At 40.6% G+C, this 18708-nt stretch overlaps 1 protein-coding gene across 15 annotated transcripts in view; it reads left to right on the top strand.

Moving 5' to 3' along the window:
• Positions 1-18708, top strand: part of DAB1 (DAB adaptor protein 1) — a 425811-nt gene that overhangs the window by 375507 nt on the left and 31596 nt on the right. For 13 of the 15 annotated variants that reach the window (XM_071750042.1, XM_071750032.1, XM_071750031.1 and 10 more), the window contains 2 exons: positions 16851-16982; positions 17589-17708. In XM_071750042.1, coding sequence (XP_071606143.1) covers positions 16851-16982; positions 17589-17708 — 252 coding nt within the window. Of the gene's footprint in view, positions 1-16850; positions 16983-17588; positions 17709-18242; positions 18282-18708 lie in introns of all 15 variants that reach the window. The other 2 variants (XM_071750039.1, XM_071750034.1) reach the window with 1 other exon arrangement.

An 18708-nucleotide genomic window follows, 5' to 3' on the forward strand; every position in this document is an offset into this window, starting at 1 on the left:
CTTACAGTAACCCTCCACTCACTCACTGGGGCTTACACTGAAACTTTTAAAGCCACCTTCCAGGTGTCTGTGCAGAGTGATGGACAGGAGTATTGAGTTGTCCTTCTTGAAACAGGACTGTGACAGAGGAGCTTTCAACACCAGTTTTTACAGTGCTTTTTTGAAAGCAGGACAATTGTGCCAAGCTTTTGAAGCAGAAGTGTATGAACTCCTCTTAACAGCCACCATTCCTTTGGCTTTTTCCCCACCTTGGCTCTCTCCACGTCCCAAAGTTTGATGTCCTTGACCCATTCTTCTCACAGTCTCCTTCAGCCTCTCTCTGCCCCACCAACTTTTTCCTCTCTCTTTTGGTAGCCATGTGCAATCTCAGTATACTCTCAGCACCAGAAACAAACCTCATTTATTGTTTGGAAAGGTTATTCATCTTTCCAGAGTGTCTTTTCTTAATTTTTATCATGAGTTATTGATATCACATCTGCCACCAATGGCAGCCTGATGTGATAGGGAAGAGAAAAAAATATTCTGAAAAAAATATTCTGAAAAAATGTAGGCTTCTGTATCTTGAGGATCTTGTAGGCTCCTATTGGATTTTAATTTATCAGAATCAAAAATCAATTTGTAGCTGAAAACTAGCAAATTTTTTAAAATTGGCAGTGTCATAGCTGACTTCATAGAGATGATTTAGGGGAATTGCTCCATAATTCATTACAGCTGAAGGGCTGCAGTTGGGTTACTACTGAAAATGATAAGCAAGGCTTTTCCCCCTGTACTTTATAGCTCTCTTTACTATGTTCCAGACATAAAATTTATCAAAAACTATTGATTTTAATAATGCTATTATTATAGCTTTAGGAATTCTGCCCTTTGAGTAAAATTATCCATGAAGGAGATTAGGCTCAAGGTGGAATATCATTTGGGAAGAATTTATCTCACCAAGAAAAATACAAGAAGGATTTTCTGTGAGTTTGCAGGGTAGATGAGATACAATTCAGTTGAGCTACAGCACTGCAATAGAAATAGTAACACTTCTCTCTTCTATTTCATTGTTCTCTTCCATGGATTAATACAAAAATAGGTCCCTTCATCCCCCTTTTCAAATTTTTTTCATTGTATTTAGAGTGTGATAGAAGGGCCCTGCTTAACCCTGCAGCCCTGGAGGTACCTGTACAGTTCTATCAGCTCAGTCATCTGCTGGAGGAGGCTGCAAACACAGGCACAGCAACAGAAATTGTTCTGCTTTTAAAGCCCCAGCAGCAGCTGTATAATCCAAATTTGTGTTTCATTTGACTAACAGGAGATTATCCTGATCTATGCCAAAATTTATCATCACAGGTGGATTTTGCCCTATTTCATCTCTCAAATGCACCTCTTTTGTCTCCTGTCATGTTTGCCACTCATCCCACTTCTCCAGAACATGTTTGCCAAATATATACCTCACCTGAAGGAGCTGGTTTTATTTTTAAATTAACATAAAAACTGCCACAATTATTACTAAACCCAAACTTTTTCTACCCAGTGTCACATCAGTGATTTCTTGGCTGCATGATACAGTAAAATAATCCCTGATAGTTTCTTCTGCCACATTCCCCCTGCTCCCTGGTGTCTGTCAGACCCAGTAGAGCACAAGCTGTGATTTCTTTTTCACTGTTAGACTTTCATAAGGGTTCTTGTGTATTTCAGAAAGCATGGGCTGTAGAAGGCAAAAATGCAAATAGTGGCATTATGCTATTTAATATTTGCCTTTTCAGGGTAGAATTTAGCAATTAATGTGTTCCTTGAGAAGCTCCAAAAACGAGGGCTCTCAGGATAGCAGGATATGGAAAATTTTTAAAGGACCATCATTGTTCATTAGCTATTTATGAGTATTATTTTGTTAATCACAGACATCAGGCTATCTCCCTGTGATAGCTTAGCAATGCTTCATTAGATGTGCATGACTAATAGGGGCTCCATGAAGAGGCTGTAATTATCCCATTGTTTATTTATGGAACCATAAATCTTTGTTTACTGGAGGTTACTTTCCAAAAATGTATTTAAAAATAACATTTAAATTCAGGAAAATACTTGGGAAAACATTTTCTTCTAGGTTCAGAAAATGAGGTGTACTTCTCAACTAATTGCAAAATCCTCTTGCCTTCAAGGGAAAACCCCAACACTGAAGGAGAAATAAGATGATAGGAAAACCATTACTGGTTGGCTTTAAGCAAGGGATTATTTCTGTTAAAGTAAAAGTTTGTGTCAGCTCATAGATATGCAAAATTGCCAGAATATACTGCAATATCTGAGCTATTGTTATAGATCAAATATTTATCTAGACTCTAAAGTTGTACAAAAAACCACGATGGACTTACATCAGTCTCTTGTATATTTTTGAGGAACATCCTAAAGAGGTGGATTTATAAACCCACTTTGTGAAGATGACACCCACTTCACCAATTTTTCTTACATGCAGCACCCAAGGAGGGAGTTCCATTTGCATGATCTGGTGTGTACTTTGGAGGGACTCAGTAGTTTTTCAGAGATGTTGACCCATAACTTTATGGAAATACAGGGCTTGGGTACAGCCTGTGGGATTATAAGATTTCAAGGAATACTGAAATATTGCTCATGTTGCTCATGTTTGATGACTTTCCTATGCACCATACTCAGGGTGTCAGTATGAAATCTGTGAAGCTTCCTCCTCTATATTCTCTATATCCTATATAATATGTACCATTCTCTGAGACTATATGTTTATATATGTATTTATTTATTTACAATTTTTATATAATTATAAATACATGTATAAATAAAATGTTGGCTATCTATCCTCAGTCTTGTTACCTATCCCTTAGTCTAACCTTTATTTTTGGAGGATTATGTGACTTACAGAGCAGGTCTTACCCACCTGAGGAGCTCCCTGTTCTGTGACAGGGGTACCAGATCTTACCTGTAGCACTTAGAACAAAAAAAATTAATTTTTCTTTTCCTACTGGCCAGAGAACTAGCAATTAACTCCTAATGATATCCAGACACATAATGCTTGTGGTGATGGTTATAATCCTGCTGGGCTCAGGTTGTTTTCTTCTAGTGGGGCAATGGTGTGGCTGTGCTACCACTCAGCCACTGGTTTAGATGTCTACATCTTGCTCATCTTCCTGACATTTAAGCTCTCCTGACCTTATAATGCAGTTTTTTCAAAGCCATTAAGGCTTCTAGAAAGTCTTTTTCCAGGTTATTCTGAGACTTTATCAGGTTTGTGGTGGTAACCCCTGCATTTCTGTTCTTCTCCATTTCATATCAATGATGGTGTTAATTATGCAGATAGATTGCTACCAGGAATCTTGTCTGAGAAAGCAAGATTAACATTTTCCTTGATGGCAGAAGATACCTTATTTTAAATGTAGCAAGAGAATTTCTGAACATTACTGGAAATCTATTGGTTCTGGCATCTTTGACCAGAAATTGAGGTACAATTATGGATCTGTAGTTATTCCTTGAAGCACATGTGCTGGAACAGATGAAATGTCAAACTGTCAAGTCTCTATCACTGAGCATCTCTGAATATTTAAAAATAGAAATAAAAGCAGGAACTAATTTTATCTGCTCTCTACTTATTCTGCAGTGAGCAGGAGAGATGGTGTGATTAGGTCACTGAATTTTTGTGTTGGCCAAGAGGTTGTTAATGGTCCCTGACATGTGCTCCTTCCAGCTCCAGGCCAGAAGCTTCCAGAGGTTTTGTCATCTTCATTTCTTTGAAACTCAACTTCCCAGACTTCCTGTGGCCTCTTCATGGTTGATCTCAGCTCTTTGTTATCATCATTAATTCCATTAATTTCTCAGCTGATGTTGAATCAAGTCCTTCCTGGCCTCCTTGTCTCTGGATTTTACCCCTGTGTTTCAAATTTCTCTTTCTCTCTCCTTTCAGTTTTTATTTGGGATTTTTTGGGTGCTCTCAGTCCTTGATCTCTTTTTCTTGTCCTGCTGTGAATTTATGAGTTACTTCATTTGCACACAGAAATTTGGTGATGGTGTCATAGCAAAACAAGCCCTGTCTCCTTCTCCATTCTTCACCTGTTTCTCCAACCCTCTCCTTACACACTCAGCCATCAGTTCCAGGCTTAACATGGATCAACCAGTCCTTTGGATCCTGATTCCCAGGAGTCAGCTCCAGAGGTTTTTCTTTCTCTGACCTCTTTTTCTGATTGCTGAGGAAATTGTCAGCATCTTCTGTTATTCAGCCCTGTAAACTCTGCAGCCTTTTTGACTCAGCCTTGTTTTTTTCTTCTTTTCATCGAGGGTAACTCCAGATCTTGCAGATTTTTCTTGACTGCTCAAAAATACACCATTTATTGTCATACTTCCAGTCAAAATCCAGCCCTGCCTCTCTTCATCTTGTATCTCTATTGTTATCCTTTTTTTTTTATTTTCCTTGACAAATGTGACTTTTACTTTTGAAATCAATCGTGGCAGCCAAGATTGCTGTCTCAGCTTATTCTTTTGATCATTCCACACTTCTCTTTGCATTCCTGTCCTGAATATGCTTTCTTTATTTTATCCACCTATAACCTAAGGTTTTTTCCCAGGCTTTTCATGGCTGTCTTTTACTCTTCATCCACTTTCAAGAAGTACCACCTCCAGTACCAGCTTTCATCACTCATTCCTTCAATTTTCCAATAAATTATGCTGAGCCTCATCCCATCCTGCCCATCATATTTTGGAAGAATTCTCTGCACATATTTCTGCAGTACCCCTTTATTTTTTCTCCAACTCCTTAAAAACTCCCATGCTGGAAACCTCATCAGCTTGGTGGTACTGGGACAACTGGTACCCCAGCTTGTCATGGCAGTCACCCCCTTATCATTTCCCTGCCATCAGGACAGCCCATCTTGTGTCTTGGAGATCCAGCCCATGCCATTCCTCTTCTGGCCATCTCTTGTTTCTTTGGTGACCTTGAAGAGCTGGGGAATGGTTACAAATCACAACCATGTCTTCTACTGGCTCAGCCTGATGTGGCAGAGGAGAGATGGAGGATGTTTTCCAAGGCAGAGAGTGAAGGAGTTGTTCATGCACAAGGGTTTATGAGGAGGAGCTACTGCAACCCAGTGTTTCAGAGATGTTCCAGTGGTTGGGACTAAAATATAAATGCTCTGGGATTACCTTTTAATTCCATTTTTTTTAAAATGTATCTGTTTAGAGGAACTTTTTATAAGAAATGTTGGATCTTGGATCAAGCTGAGGGTTTTTAAGGGCTGCAGTGATAACACTGGTACCTAATACACCAAATAACAGTAAAGAGCATGCTGGAAAACAGCAAAGTGCCAGGTCCTGCACTTTGGCCACAACAACCCCATGGGGAGCTCCAGGCTGGGCACAGAGTGGCTGAGAGCAGCCAGACAGAGAGGGACCTGGGAGTCTGGATTGCCAGGAAGCTGAACAGGAGCCAGCAGTGTGCCCAGGTAGCCAAGAAGGCCAATGGCATCCTGGGCTGGCTCAGGAACAGCGTGGCCAGCAGGTCCAGGGAAGGGATTCTGCCCCTGTGCTCAGCCCTGGGGAGGCCACAGCTTGAGTCCTGTGTCCAGTTCTGGGCCCCTCAGCTCAGGAAGGAGATTGAGGTGCTGGAGCAGGTCCAAAGGAGGCAACTGGGCTGGTGAAGGGATCCAGCACAGATCCTATGAGGAGAGGCTGAGGGAGCTGGGGGTGTTGAGGCTGGAGAAGAGGAGGCTCAGGGGAGACCTCATCACTCTCTCCAACTCCCTGAAAGGAGGTTGGAGCCAGGGGGGGGTTGGGCTCTTTTCCCAGGCAACTCTCAGCAAGACAAGAGGGCACAAGAGGTCTCAAGTTGTGCCAGGGGAGGTTTAGGTTGGACATTAGAAAGAATTTCTTTACTGAGAGGGTGCTCAGGCATTGGAATGGGCTGCCCAGGGAAGGGGTGGATTCTCCATCCCTGGAGATATTTCAAAAGAGCCTGGATGTGGCACTCAGTGCCATGGGCTGGGAACTGCAGTGGGAGTGGAGCAAGGGTTGGACTTGATGATCTCTGAGGTCCCTTCCAACCCAGCCAATTTTGCATGTACTTTTGGAAAGGGAGGCACCTCTGGCACCTCTGAGGTGTTAGGGAAATGGATGCATTGTCCCCAGCTCTGCCTGCAGACAATCCTGCTGGCTGACTGACCAGGAATCTTGCTCTGCAGCTTGGCACTTTCCTGTCTTTCTACTTGTAAATATGAACAGCAAGACATGGCATTTACTGCTCTACATGCAATAAATAAATGTAATTAGTATATGGCAGAGTAGGGGACTAAAAAAAAACCTTGTGTATTGCTCTTACAAGGTATTTATAATCTTCTGAGAAAGGGAAACAACACCACATTTCATAAATAACATTTGACACTTAGCAAAATGTAAATGTCAGAAGCACCTACTCCCATAATTACATCCCTTATGGACCATTGTGATTCATTTCTTCCTGGCCTTCCAAACTATACCCTGCACAGCCTGGATGGCTCAGATCACTCCACTGGGATTTTTAACAGCCACAAGCTCACAGAGATCCATTTTATAGATGCTCAGTTTGCTGCATTAAGATTGTAAAAGCCTTATGTATTATGACAGTTTTCTCAGTGTGGGGGGGAAAAAAAAAAAAAAAAAAAAAAAAGATCCCAAAGGCAAAACTCGGGTGTGATTTTGCACATTTGGGATTAGGAGCTTTGGTTTGAACCTTACATCTTTCCTCCTGACACTTGGCATACAGGGGAAGACTCTGATCTACAGCTGAGTTCAACCTTCCTGGAGTGAGTATCTGCAGGAGCTGCCTTGTGAGATTTCTGACACTAATTGGCATGAAGATAAAATAAAGCTATTCCAGACCTTTCATCCAAAGTGAAATAATTTATAGGAATTTCTTGGAGCTGTATTTTTTTTTTGGTGTGAAAGGGGTAAAAATTGGATTGCTTTCAAGAAAGCAGAAAATAAGATTTTTTTATGACTCTAGAGATAGTCTTATTTGGCTGGCTGTGGCCTCCTGTTGTTTAAGCCAAGCACCCCAAGATGGATTTAAGAAAAGGAGATACATGCACTGAGTGTTATGAGGTGGGGACCAGCACTGTGTGCTTACTCCCTTTTCATATATGGGGTATATCTGTGGAGTTGTAGGAAAAATGACTATGTATTTGTATACATTCCATACTCTGTATATAAATCTGATATAATTTAGCTTTAATGTTTGGTATGCTTAAGCAGAATTTGGGGTTAATTTTACTAAAACCTTGAAAGTCAGCTTCTGATGATGAAAATGTTCCCTGCATCCCTCCCCCGAGGTGTTGTCCTACAGCAGAAAACTCCAAGTGTAAAGTGATACTGGTGTTATTTTGCCTATGACACTTCCATTTGGTGATTCAGGTAAATAATTTGGGGTTTGAAAGCCACGTTGTAGTCTCACTGCCTCCAGCTGTGATTTTGCCTTATAGAAAAGCACCCAAAATCCAGAGTTGCTGAGAGTTGTTTTCAGGTATTGATAGTTTTAAGCCAGGTTAATGCATTACTTAAAAAAAAAAAAAAAAAAAAAAAAAAAAAACAACACAGAGAGAGAGAAAAACAGTAGGAAAAAAATCTCAGGCCCATTTTCAGCACACACAGAATTATAATGGGTGGATTGCAAACTACTTGGAAAATGATTTAGCAAGAGAAATGCTGACAGAATAATAGCAGAGGTGGCTGAGATGTGCTGAAACCTCCTTGGAGAGCAGTGGGGGACCTCCAGCAGGTGCCAGAAGAGAAAGTTACATCCTCCTTTGAAATCCACTGCTCCTTCCTCCTGGATATGGCTGGGAAGCATTACACCCCAGGTATGCTGGTTATTTTCCTTCCTATTCAGTGCATTTTACCTGGTGAGCTGCTCTGCAGTTTTCTGTTTGCTACCAATGATGTTTCTGAATTTCTGTGCTAACTTGTAGGCTGTGTCACTTCTCTCATTGCCAGGGTGGATGCAAGGAAGGCAGATGACCTCTGCTGTCAGTGCAGTGGGAGAGGGGAAACTACTGGAAGCTTCCCTTATAAAGTTACCTGGAGTTGGCAGGATGCTAAGAATGGATCTCTATTTGCTGTAAAACCAGGGGATGATGTTCTGCCTGCAGGAACATGTTTGTTTTTACAGGGAAATTGGCAAGAGCTTTGTTCAATCTGATAGTCCAGAGGGATGAGCAAATGCCTTTTCTTCTGCTTAATCTATAGAGTAAGTGGCCCTGGGGAAGGGGAAGAGGAGGGAAGGCAGTGGTTTCCACAGGATTCCCTAATTTGTCAACAATTACCCTGCTTTTATCCCTGTCTGTCAGTTGAATAAGTAATAGATTTGGGATACCCTTAGATCTTTGCTTAATATAGAAATAGCTGTTCATAAAAGTAGCTTCCTAAATGCAGTGATTGTGCTCATAACCATTCTGCTTCACACACTGAATGCTCAGCATGCAGAAAAACCATGTGTGGCAGAGCCTAAGGGCTGGAACAGCATCTCCCATTGTGCTTCCCAGCACCTGGTGGTAATCATGAAGCTACAGCAGTGCCTAATGTGTCCCTAAACAGTAGCACTCCTCTAGAAGCATTTAATGGGTTGTAGCTATCTCTAATTTTAATACATTTTAATCCTTTGTGGTGGTTCCCATCCTGGGTCTGCATCTCTGTACTCCCAGCAAAGCAAGCAGCAGCCTTCCTGCAGCCTTTTAAAAGGAAGTGTTGTGAAATAGGTGAGGCAGAGCACTAATTAATTGGAGTGCCTTGACATTTAAAGCAAATGAGAAGCCTGAGTATCTGAAAATAATGCATATAGCTCCTAACCCCTGCTCTGCATAGCTCTGAGTATTTTTTCTCTCTTTTTAGGTAGTCGAAAGTATGGATCTGAATCCAATTTTTTTTTTTTTTTTTTTATTGTGTCCTTGCTTAGAAAAAAGCTGGGTGGGTTTGTAGAAGGTTTTCTAGCCTGCTGGCATCTTTAATTAGCCAAATGTGCTCCTGGGAATGATAGAGGAATTTGGGAGTATTTTATAGTGTGGGGCACGTGAGAGTGCAACCTGGGCATGCATCAGGCTTAGAGCTGAGCAGGGCTGAGGCTGAAGTAAGGAGGCAGCTCAGGTTTGATTAGGAGAAGAAAACCAGGAGACATGCTGTGCACAGAGTTGTAGAGGGGGCTGGGAACTAAAGGAAGAAGTAATAGGAAACAAGCCAGCATCCATGCATCAAAGCTGGGAAAGGCTCCCCTGAGTGCATGTAAGTAAAAGGTGAGGGCAGCACCACCCAGCAGCTTTTCTGAAAGGCAAACCCTGTGTGACACCCACTGCCAGGACAGAAAATCAGAGGCAGGGAGAGAGAAAAGCAAGTGTGGGAGTGCCCTGCTCTGTGCTGGGCTCTTGTGGACTGTTTAATCAAAGTTTGATGTTGGAGATTTCAATCAGCAGGACAAGACTCAAACCAAACACTCAGCCTGCTTTGCATGAAAATGAGCAGGGAAGAATCATCTTTGGGTATTAAAATGTGCAAATGGGAGTTTCAGGGCTTTCTTTTGTGAGGTGCCAGGGCAGAACTTACAAACTCCCTCAGTTGAAATACAGAGCTGTTGTCACACCATGTGCCAAGCACCCGCTGCCACTCCAGAAATTCCTACCCTGGGATAATGCTAAGGGGAAAAAGAAACCAAACAAAATTGAGGCAAAAACATCTGCAAGTTCTTGGTTCTTTTTCAGCCTCTTTGAGGTTTGCCTTTTACATTTTATATTATTTTTAGGGCTCCAGTACTGTACATGCTTGTCGTGTTGCTTTGGATGTTTCTATTCTACACGAAGCATCAGCCCTGGGACCTGAACAAATAAAGGAGGGACACACACATGGGGTTATCTGAAGTTTGGTTTTACATGCACCTGTCACTCAAAGGAAAGGTTTCCTCTCTTTTTCTGTAGGAAGATTGAAAATAAAATAGCATGGGCTTCACGACCAGGCTCAGTAATTAATGATACTGAATTGTGGAGCTCATTGCTCCAGAGTTGCCTTTGCTAACCTGCAAATCCATCAGCAGCCTTCAAGCATCATTAGAATGCTCTGGGGTTGCACAATTCCAGCTATTTAGTAGTCTGAGCTCTTACAATACTGACAAAAATTGTTCCTTAGTCTTTCCAAGATTTGGCCATTGCCTCCCAGGTCAGTTCTGCACTGGCAGGAATAGCCAGAGGCTCATGAGATCTCATGAGAATGTATTTTGGCAAAGGTAGTAGTAGAGAAGGGTGACCTCAGGATCAAAGGTTTACCTGCTTGTGGCAGAGAAGAAGTAAATAAAGTAAATTCAAGTGTTTCTCATGTACATATTTTGTCCATATATATAGCCACTGGAAGCCAGTCTATCCTTGTGGAAAACCAGTAGGATTTCTTGCTTGCATGCTTTGGTTTATTTCTGGTTATGAAATCACTTTGATATTTGGAAGATATAAAACATCATGCTGGGTGAACTTCTCAACTTCTTTTGCTTTCATTTTCAATTGTCTCATGAACATGAGATATTGGTTATACAGAGGTGGTGGATGCGTGGAGTCCTTCTCTATCCTTATTTCTCTCTGTACATGTGCTTTCCCTCAGCCCCCTTTAAAGTCTTACTGAATTGATAGGAGTATCTGGGAGACAGATTGACAAATATAAACCAAATCCCTCTTGTCCATTTCCCTTCTTCCAGAGAAGTTTGTAATGTCAGGGAAGTAGATTTATGGTTAAAAAAGTTGCTGTTTGATGACTACCCAGTGCAACTTAAATTTTAGTACTGCAGTAGGAGTGGGGTTTTTTGTGATCTTTGCAAGCTCTGCTTTATAGGAATTGCATAACAAATCAAGAGAAGCAGAGGCTGGTTTTCACTGATGAGCTTTTCAAATTACAAGCTAGAACAAGAGGCTGGGTCATGATGCTTCCTGAACCTGAAGCAGTTAAGATCTGAGACAGTTAAAGCCCAAAATTGCCTCCAAACCCCCTGAGAGTTGTATGAAGAAATTTCTTGTGCTGTTCATGTAAATCAAAAGCATTTCAGGAGGTGAAGAATATTGGCAAAGAGGAAAAAAAGACCCTTGTAAAAGTAAAGGTTTCTCAAAAGACATTCATGGGCTGTAAAGAAGAATGCAATAAAAATATGGAGAGGTTCAATGCTCCTGTAAGTAACTGTCTGACTACTGAATATTGTGCTCCCTCAAATTCAAGATTTTAATTGAGAAAGATCTTACAAGCTTCAGAGTATATCAGGAAAAAATAAAGCTTTGACTTGAGAGGAGAGGGGCAATACTGGCATATTTGTGGCTCTTTTGATCTGCTGACCATTTTGCAGAAGGTGATGAGGTGGGTACTAAGGGGGAACACACTCAGGACAGGTTTGGTACAACCCTGGAAACCCAACAGTGGCCACTGGGCAGCTGAGATCCTAAAGAATAAAATAATATCTTTCTAGGCAGGTCCTGTTACTTGTACACCAGATGGAAGCAGTGACATGGGAAGGTAAAATAATGTCTTGTGGTCTATAGGCAATCCCATACAGTTGCAGTGCAGGGCCATAGTAGGGCCATTGACTTGGGTATCAAGGATTGAGTTTGCTGCTTGTTTGTATCCCTGTAAAAATCCTTCTTTATTTTTAACCATCCTGATAAAACAATGACTGTGTCTGATGCAGAAAGAAGAAGAAAAATAGTACGAGACCCAGGGGAGGTTCAACATCAATGGCTTTAGTTTAGAACATTTGTTTTTCCAAAGCTCTGTGAAAATGTTTCCTTGTCCTTTAGGAATTTCTTTGTCCTGAAACAATATTTGTGAGTGCATATTTAAAATCTAACTTGGGATTAATAGTAATTGGGCAAGGGGTTTTCAATTTTGCTAGCTACTTTCACTCCTGGTGTAATAAAAAAACTGAAAAGCCTTTGAAGTGAAGGCAGAAAATTGGCCATGTGTGTGTTCCAGTTTTGTTTTGTTCCTTTCCCAAGTTCATATATCTAATAAATGTATCTTCTGCATGAGCAACGTAGCATTTGCTTCCAAAGACAATGAACAATAACTAACTTGATGTCTGCTCTTTGTCAGACATTATTACAAATTATGAGAGCCAGACAGAAGTTTATTACCTTAGTGGGTTTCTCTTTCACAAATGAGGTTCTTGGAGCATCCAGCCAGCTCACTGTCATTGCTCCATTCATCACAATTAGACAGCTCCACAGGCAGAGTTAAGTCCCTCAAACTTCATTGACTCTGGGTGGATGCTGGGGGTCTGGGGTGAGGACAGCTCCAGGCCAGCCCAGAGCACACCTGGGTCTTCCTAAACATAGAATCACTGAATGGTTTGGGTTGGAAGGGAACTTCAAGCTCATCCAGTTCCAACCCCCCTGCAATGGGCAGGGACACCTCCCACCAGCCCAGGTTGTTCCAAGCCCCATCCAACCTGAGCTTGAACACTTCCAGGGAAAGGGCAGCCACAACTTCCCTGGGCAACCTATTCCAGTGCCTCACCACCTTCATAGTAAAGGATTTCCTCCTAGTATTTCATCTAAATGTCCTGTCTTCAAGTTTTAAAGTATTGCCCCTTGGCCTCTCATAATAAACACACAGGGCCTGGCTTCCTAAAGTGCTGTGAGCAACTCGGCATGGGCTGGACTATGGGGACTTGGAGGTAGAGAGCAGCATGGCTGAAACTACAGTCCATAATTATTTTATTAAGAATTCAAAAAGGATTTTGGAGTTTGATGGGTGACCTGGATGATTGGAGAGCTTTAAGTGACACTCAGAATATAATCCTGCTTATTCAAATGTGATAAGAGTAAAGAGATGTTGTGATTTTTCCCTTTCAGAACTCTTTGAGACTTCTGGTGATAGCCCCATTCATTTTCATTGCCAGCCTTTCTTTTTTCTCTGCTTCCAAAACAGAGGAATGAGGGGAAAAAAGGTATTTGCTTGGATAGATGTGGATAAGTAGTAATATTCTCAAATTAATTCTTCAAATCAAGAGCTCCATGTACCGTTCAATGAAAGGACTTGATATCTGGTTTTGTTCAGTTTCTTGACACCTTCATCCATGTCAGCCTCCTGTGCTTTAAAACTTTGGGACCACATAAAGTGGTTATTTGTAATGTGAATTAAGGGTTGGACTTGATGATCTCAGAGGTCCTTTCCAACCTGGCTGATTCTGAGACAGGAACAGCAATGCAGGGGGATTGCTTGGGCCACACCTGGCAGCCACATCCCAGTATTGCCAGTGGAAATTCCAGCCATGGAGCTGCCTCTTGCTATCATTTAGTTATTCAAGGTGAACAGTGCAGTTGAAATCCCTGTGAAACTCATCCCTGTGGATGTAACACTGTGTGGTACATGGCTCCAGCTTGCAGTGGGGCAGCTTTTTTATGGGAGGCTTTGCAGGATATTTTGTTGTTGTTGTTTTTGTGGCTCTGAACACTCTGCCCCAGGCTCCACTAAATAGACAAGCTCATTAAAAGAGAAATAGTGACAGTAAAGCAGTGACTTTCTCCTGCCATCTAACTCCCATATTTGACATGATTGCTGGGCCCTCCAAGTACTTAATTGATTGACGTAATTGATTCAGTGGCACTGGAGGCTACAGCATGGAAATAAAGGGGCAAGAGGAGGATAAGGGGTGAAAAATTTATGATAGGTGCCAAGCAGCCTGAGGGAAATTAGAAATGCTACAGATCTCAGAGGCAGCTAAATCAATTCAAGGTGATGTACGGGGAGCAACCTGGGGGAAGAGGAGAAGCAGGAGATAGGATGGAGAAAAGGAGAGAAAATAATGGCTATTGGGGGAGACTGGAGTCAGCTTCAGGGGAAGAGGGAAGAAGGTGAAAGGGGATATTTTGGGCTCCTTTAACACTAGGAAAACCACTTTCTAATAGATGAATAAAATATAATTATTTTTAGCCTAAAAAGGAGGACTTGTGCATCACAGGACTGTCTTAGTTTATCTGGTTTGAGACTTTATCTGTGCTTGCATTTGAAATCCTCAACATTTGCAGCAGTGACTAAAGTCACAAGAGACCTAAAATAATTTGGAGGCTATCTACAGTGGATGTGGTTTTTTTTTTTAACAACTGAAGCTTAAATTCTAAATTACTTTCTAATCTTTGCAATATTTAATTGACTGTATTGAACCATAATACAAATTAAGTCTCTATAATTTGTTCTGTTGTACTGCAGCCCTCCAAAATGATTTGATACCTCACTTGTAAAGTTATAAAAAGCTCAGGCAGCACACAGTAAAAATATAAAATAGTGTGTGATGGAATCCATCAGTATGAGTATATAGGGGTGTCATAAACATTCCTGAGTTATGCAATAATTATTTTATGTGTTTCTGACCCAATAGAGGCAGGATCAAGTCATGGTAAAACCTTGAAGATTATAAAATAAAAAAAGCATTGACCGACAGTTCTGCTATAGGGAATTTTATATGGCTTTTATTTACTTTTGGGACTGTTCATATCACAAACTGAGGAGGTGGCAACACATGAGCAGTTACAAACTGTGGGATAAATATGATATTTCTCTTGGTTGGTCTCACAGGACAGATAAATCTGTGCAAATGCAGAAGACACAAATCTAATCCAAAACATGCAAGGATCAGGTATTTACAGCTGGGCTGGGTTGTAGGTCTCTGCTGGGTGGCTGGATGAGTTGGGATTTCTCCTCATGCTGTCCCCTCTCCTGTCCTTCACTCTGGTGCAGGTGTTGCTCCTGTGCTGGCTGCATCCTCCATCCAAGGGTTACAGGAGGGTGGCATTTCTCATCCTGAATTTTATGGTGGTAAATCCTGACTGACTACAACAGGGGTCCCATTCCTTAATGATGAGCAAAGAAACTGGGGACTAGTCAGCTAATTTTTGGAATAAAGTATTGGAATATGCAGGAAGGACATGGTAGATGAATCGAGGGCTGTAAAAGCAGAGGTTCAAAGGGTGTTTCCATTACATCTGAGTACAGGTGTGAGTATTCAACACTGCATTTTAGGTGTATATTCCAACTCAGTATCCCTCAAACAAATAAAACTCTTGCTAAGCACTGCACAGAGTAAATATGTGAAAAGATAATGTTGCAGTCACCTCTACTTAATTTGTACACCTATTGAGACAGGATGCAGAATATCAGAGCTCTAATGATGATTTTTGACCGGTTAATGAGGGTTTCCAAATAAATTGGGAGTGTTTCCATCTGCTGCCTTACATTGAGAATGATACTTTTCCATGGTAGAATGATTTAATTTAATTCCATGAGTAAGGAACCTGATCACAATTTAATGTTGGTGCAAAATGTTGTCTCCCAATCAATAAAGCAATGTCAAAGAACTTTGGTACAATAGGAGCCAGAGAGAACTTTGCCTGTCAGATGCAGAATAGAGAGATGGGAACACTTGATTTCATTGTAACAGATAGCAGGCATCTTGGTTTTCAGAAAAAACTAATAAATCAATATCCCTGCATTACCTGAGGAAGATCCCATCATTAATTTTAAACACTCAACACATTGGGAGAGTCTGAAGTGCACCTTAACTCAGCCACGTTCAGCCTGAAGTCTTCTTCTGTTTTCCTAGGAGCAAGCAATCTTGATTTTGGGTAGTCAGGAGTCATTACTGTAAAATGAAAATGAAACATGTCCAGTCTCTTTGTTTTATATGTAGCCATCAGTCTCTTCCATGCTGCCCCTGCTTTTAAATTTCAGTTTATGTTCTACAGAAGCCTCCTTGCTCATCACTTGCTCTGCACACTCTCAGCCTTTCACCACTACCCATACACATCCTCTCTGGTTTTGAATTTGAAAATGGTTTGGTTTGTTTTTTGGGTTCTTTTTTAAGCTCTAAAAATAACAGGTTGTTTAGAGATTGCCTGGGTACCATGCTGCTTTTCAAAATGTGCTTTTCTCAAAACCAGCAGGAATCTGGACCTCAAAAGAATTCTCTGTGAAGCTTTGCCTGCTCTCAGAAATAGCATTATCCCCAGATGATAGAAGAGCAGGTCACTATATTAGAAGATAACAATTCAAACTAGTAGCTTGCTTTACATAAAGCTTTCAAGGGCATTACTTTAAGTAGAAATACTCAAATATTATTTTGGTAATAAAACGCTAATTAGGACAAAGCAAGAAAGATGCTGACCCTCCAAGACATGCCTATAGGAGTCTCAGGTTCATATCCTGGCTGTGGGGAGAATTTTAAACCAAATCTGAGTCTTTTTAATTATTACAGTTAACCAGTGTGAGATTTCAAATAACATGTGAACTTCTGCATTGATTTCAAATAGAATAATTGCATTTCCTGGGCAAAAGAAGTTTTTTGGAGTTCTGTTCCTGCTTTAAAGGAAATACTGCTTGCTGGCTCATGCTGAGGGCTGTAGAGATGAAGCAAGTTAGGTGCTGATTCTTAGAGAAATTTGGTATCTGAGCTGCAGCTCTGCAGCCCAGCAGATCAATCCATCCTCAGGCTCAGCCTCTCTGAAGCTACAGGTGGCTGCTGCTACAGATAATACCTATTGATTCAGTACCTAGGATGCTGTTAGCCACTAGGTAATAGGATAGTTTTTTGTTGAATTACATCTCACCAAGAGTGACCAAGAAAAATATCCTTTTGAAGCTTTTAGTCAAATCATTAAAGCAAGTCCAGCTTGGCTAGAAACTGAAATGAGAACAGGCTTTAAAAATTCAGATGTTGATTGATTTTGATACCAGCTTTGTTCGGTTTAATTCCACAGGTGTGTTGAGATCCAGGTAAAGCACTGATGAAAAAAAATAAATAAATTACACAGCTTTTGAATGGGAAATTTGATGGATATTTCTGATGATGTTTCTGGTTGGTTTGTTTGTTTTCCTAGCTCCTACAGCACCACCATGCAGTTCATGAAATTTCTTACATCGCCAAGGATATCACAGACCATCGAGCCTTTGGATATGTGTGTGGAAAGGAGGGAAATCATAGATTTGTGGCAATAAAAACAGCCCAGGCAGTAAGTAGCAGATCACTGTCAGCTTCTGCAGTGGAACTCAAGAGAAAAGCAGTTTTCATAAGAAGCTGCTCAAAAGGTCAATCTTGTGTTGTTAATGATTGTTCTTGACTTGTCACGAGTGTCTGCTTTTAAATAGTAAATTAATGAAGCCAGCTTGAGAAAAAGGGGATGTATTTCACTATTTCCAGTTTTTTGTGACATGTTTTATTACAATTAGTTATTGTTCTCTTTTCTGACTAAACTAGACTGGATACAGTGAAGTTTGGGTTTATTCCTATAGGCATTTAAACAGTGATAGAAAATAGCTATTAGCATATAGTCTACTGTAATTCTGTTGCATGAGAAACCACCAATAAATATGCTTTTAGATTTACATATATACCTTTTGTCATCACAATGCCTTTTATATTTGTAATTATGATTACCATTAATTGACAAATACAGTTTGATAGAAATTGACCTGAGCCTGGATGCTAAGGTAAAAATAAAATCCGTGTGATGTCCTCTCGAGTGACAGAGATTCTGTGGCTGCTGTATGAGCAGGATGGGGTAAGAAGTGTGTATTTTCCCATATAGAAACTTCCCCTCTTGTTTTTGCATCCATAGGCTGAACCTGTCATTCTGGACTTGCGAGACCTGTTTCAGCTCATCTATGAACTGAAACAAAGGGAAGAAATGGAAAAAAAGGCACAAAAGGACAAACAGTGTGAACAAGCAGTATACCAGGTACATGCATAAGCTCAGACTACTACCAAGAGAAGGATGGTTTGAAGTATTCCCCCGAAGTTGCTCCAAAGAGGCCCTGAGCATCCTCAGCATTTCTTGGCAGGCTAGAACCTTTGAATGGTTCAAATGGAGAAATAGAAACCTAACAGCCATCCTGAGCTCTGAAGTAGGATTAAACAGTGAGGAAGGCTGTCACCTGGGGTATGATGAACAAGTTTTTTTATTAAAGCAGAAGGAAAACTTTGGTGAAGGCCAGTGTGTTGTAAGTCAGGTTTTTAAGAGTGTCTGATTCTTCAGGGAATGTCTGAATGTGTGTGTTTGAATCAAGTAAGGTGCAAATTGTTAATGGGGTGTAACTTGAATGAAGTTAGTTTGTACAATAATGTGACCTTAACTGTATAAAGAAAGAAAACTTTATACTTACCTGCCTATTTTGCTTATTTCTTTGCTGTCCTTTAATTTCTGAATACAGTTCTTTTATCTCTACTGTTTATGTTCTTTGCTTTTACTGCCTGTCCTCTTACTTTGCTGTAGACAATTTTGGAAGAAGATGTAGAAGATCCTGTATACCAGGTAATTTCTGAAGCTGTAAGGCTTTGGAGTTTCAGAAATGAGTAGATCAATGTTCTCTTAAAACACAGCCAAAACCTTTAACCTTCTAGCCAAAACCTTAACCTTAACCTTAGCCAAAACCTTTTAGATGTTTTGAAATTTATTGAGAAAGGTCTTCTGAGAAACTTGCAAGATTTTTACTGAAAGTTGCATATTGAGAGACTAAGTTGTATCTAATAACACAACATGGCTGTGTAGAATAGAAGAGAATATTTCAATTGGAGTATAAAAGTATTGAATTAAATATGTCATAAATATTTGTGGCTTATGAGTACAGATTTTAAGCTTCCCAATGAGATTTGTCATCATATTGAATACAAACTCTCACTAAAAAGGGAGTTACTTTGAGACTAAGGAAGGTGAAATGTTGTTCTGATAGTAATAAGCT

Source organism: Heliangelus exortis, chromosome 8 (assembly GCF_036169615.1).
Source record: "Heliangelus exortis chromosome 8, bHelExo1.hap1, whole genome shotgun sequence".
In the NCBI taxonomy this organism is placed as follows: domain Eukaryota; kingdom Metazoa; phylum Chordata; class Aves; order Apodiformes; family Trochilidae; genus Heliangelus; species Heliangelus exortis.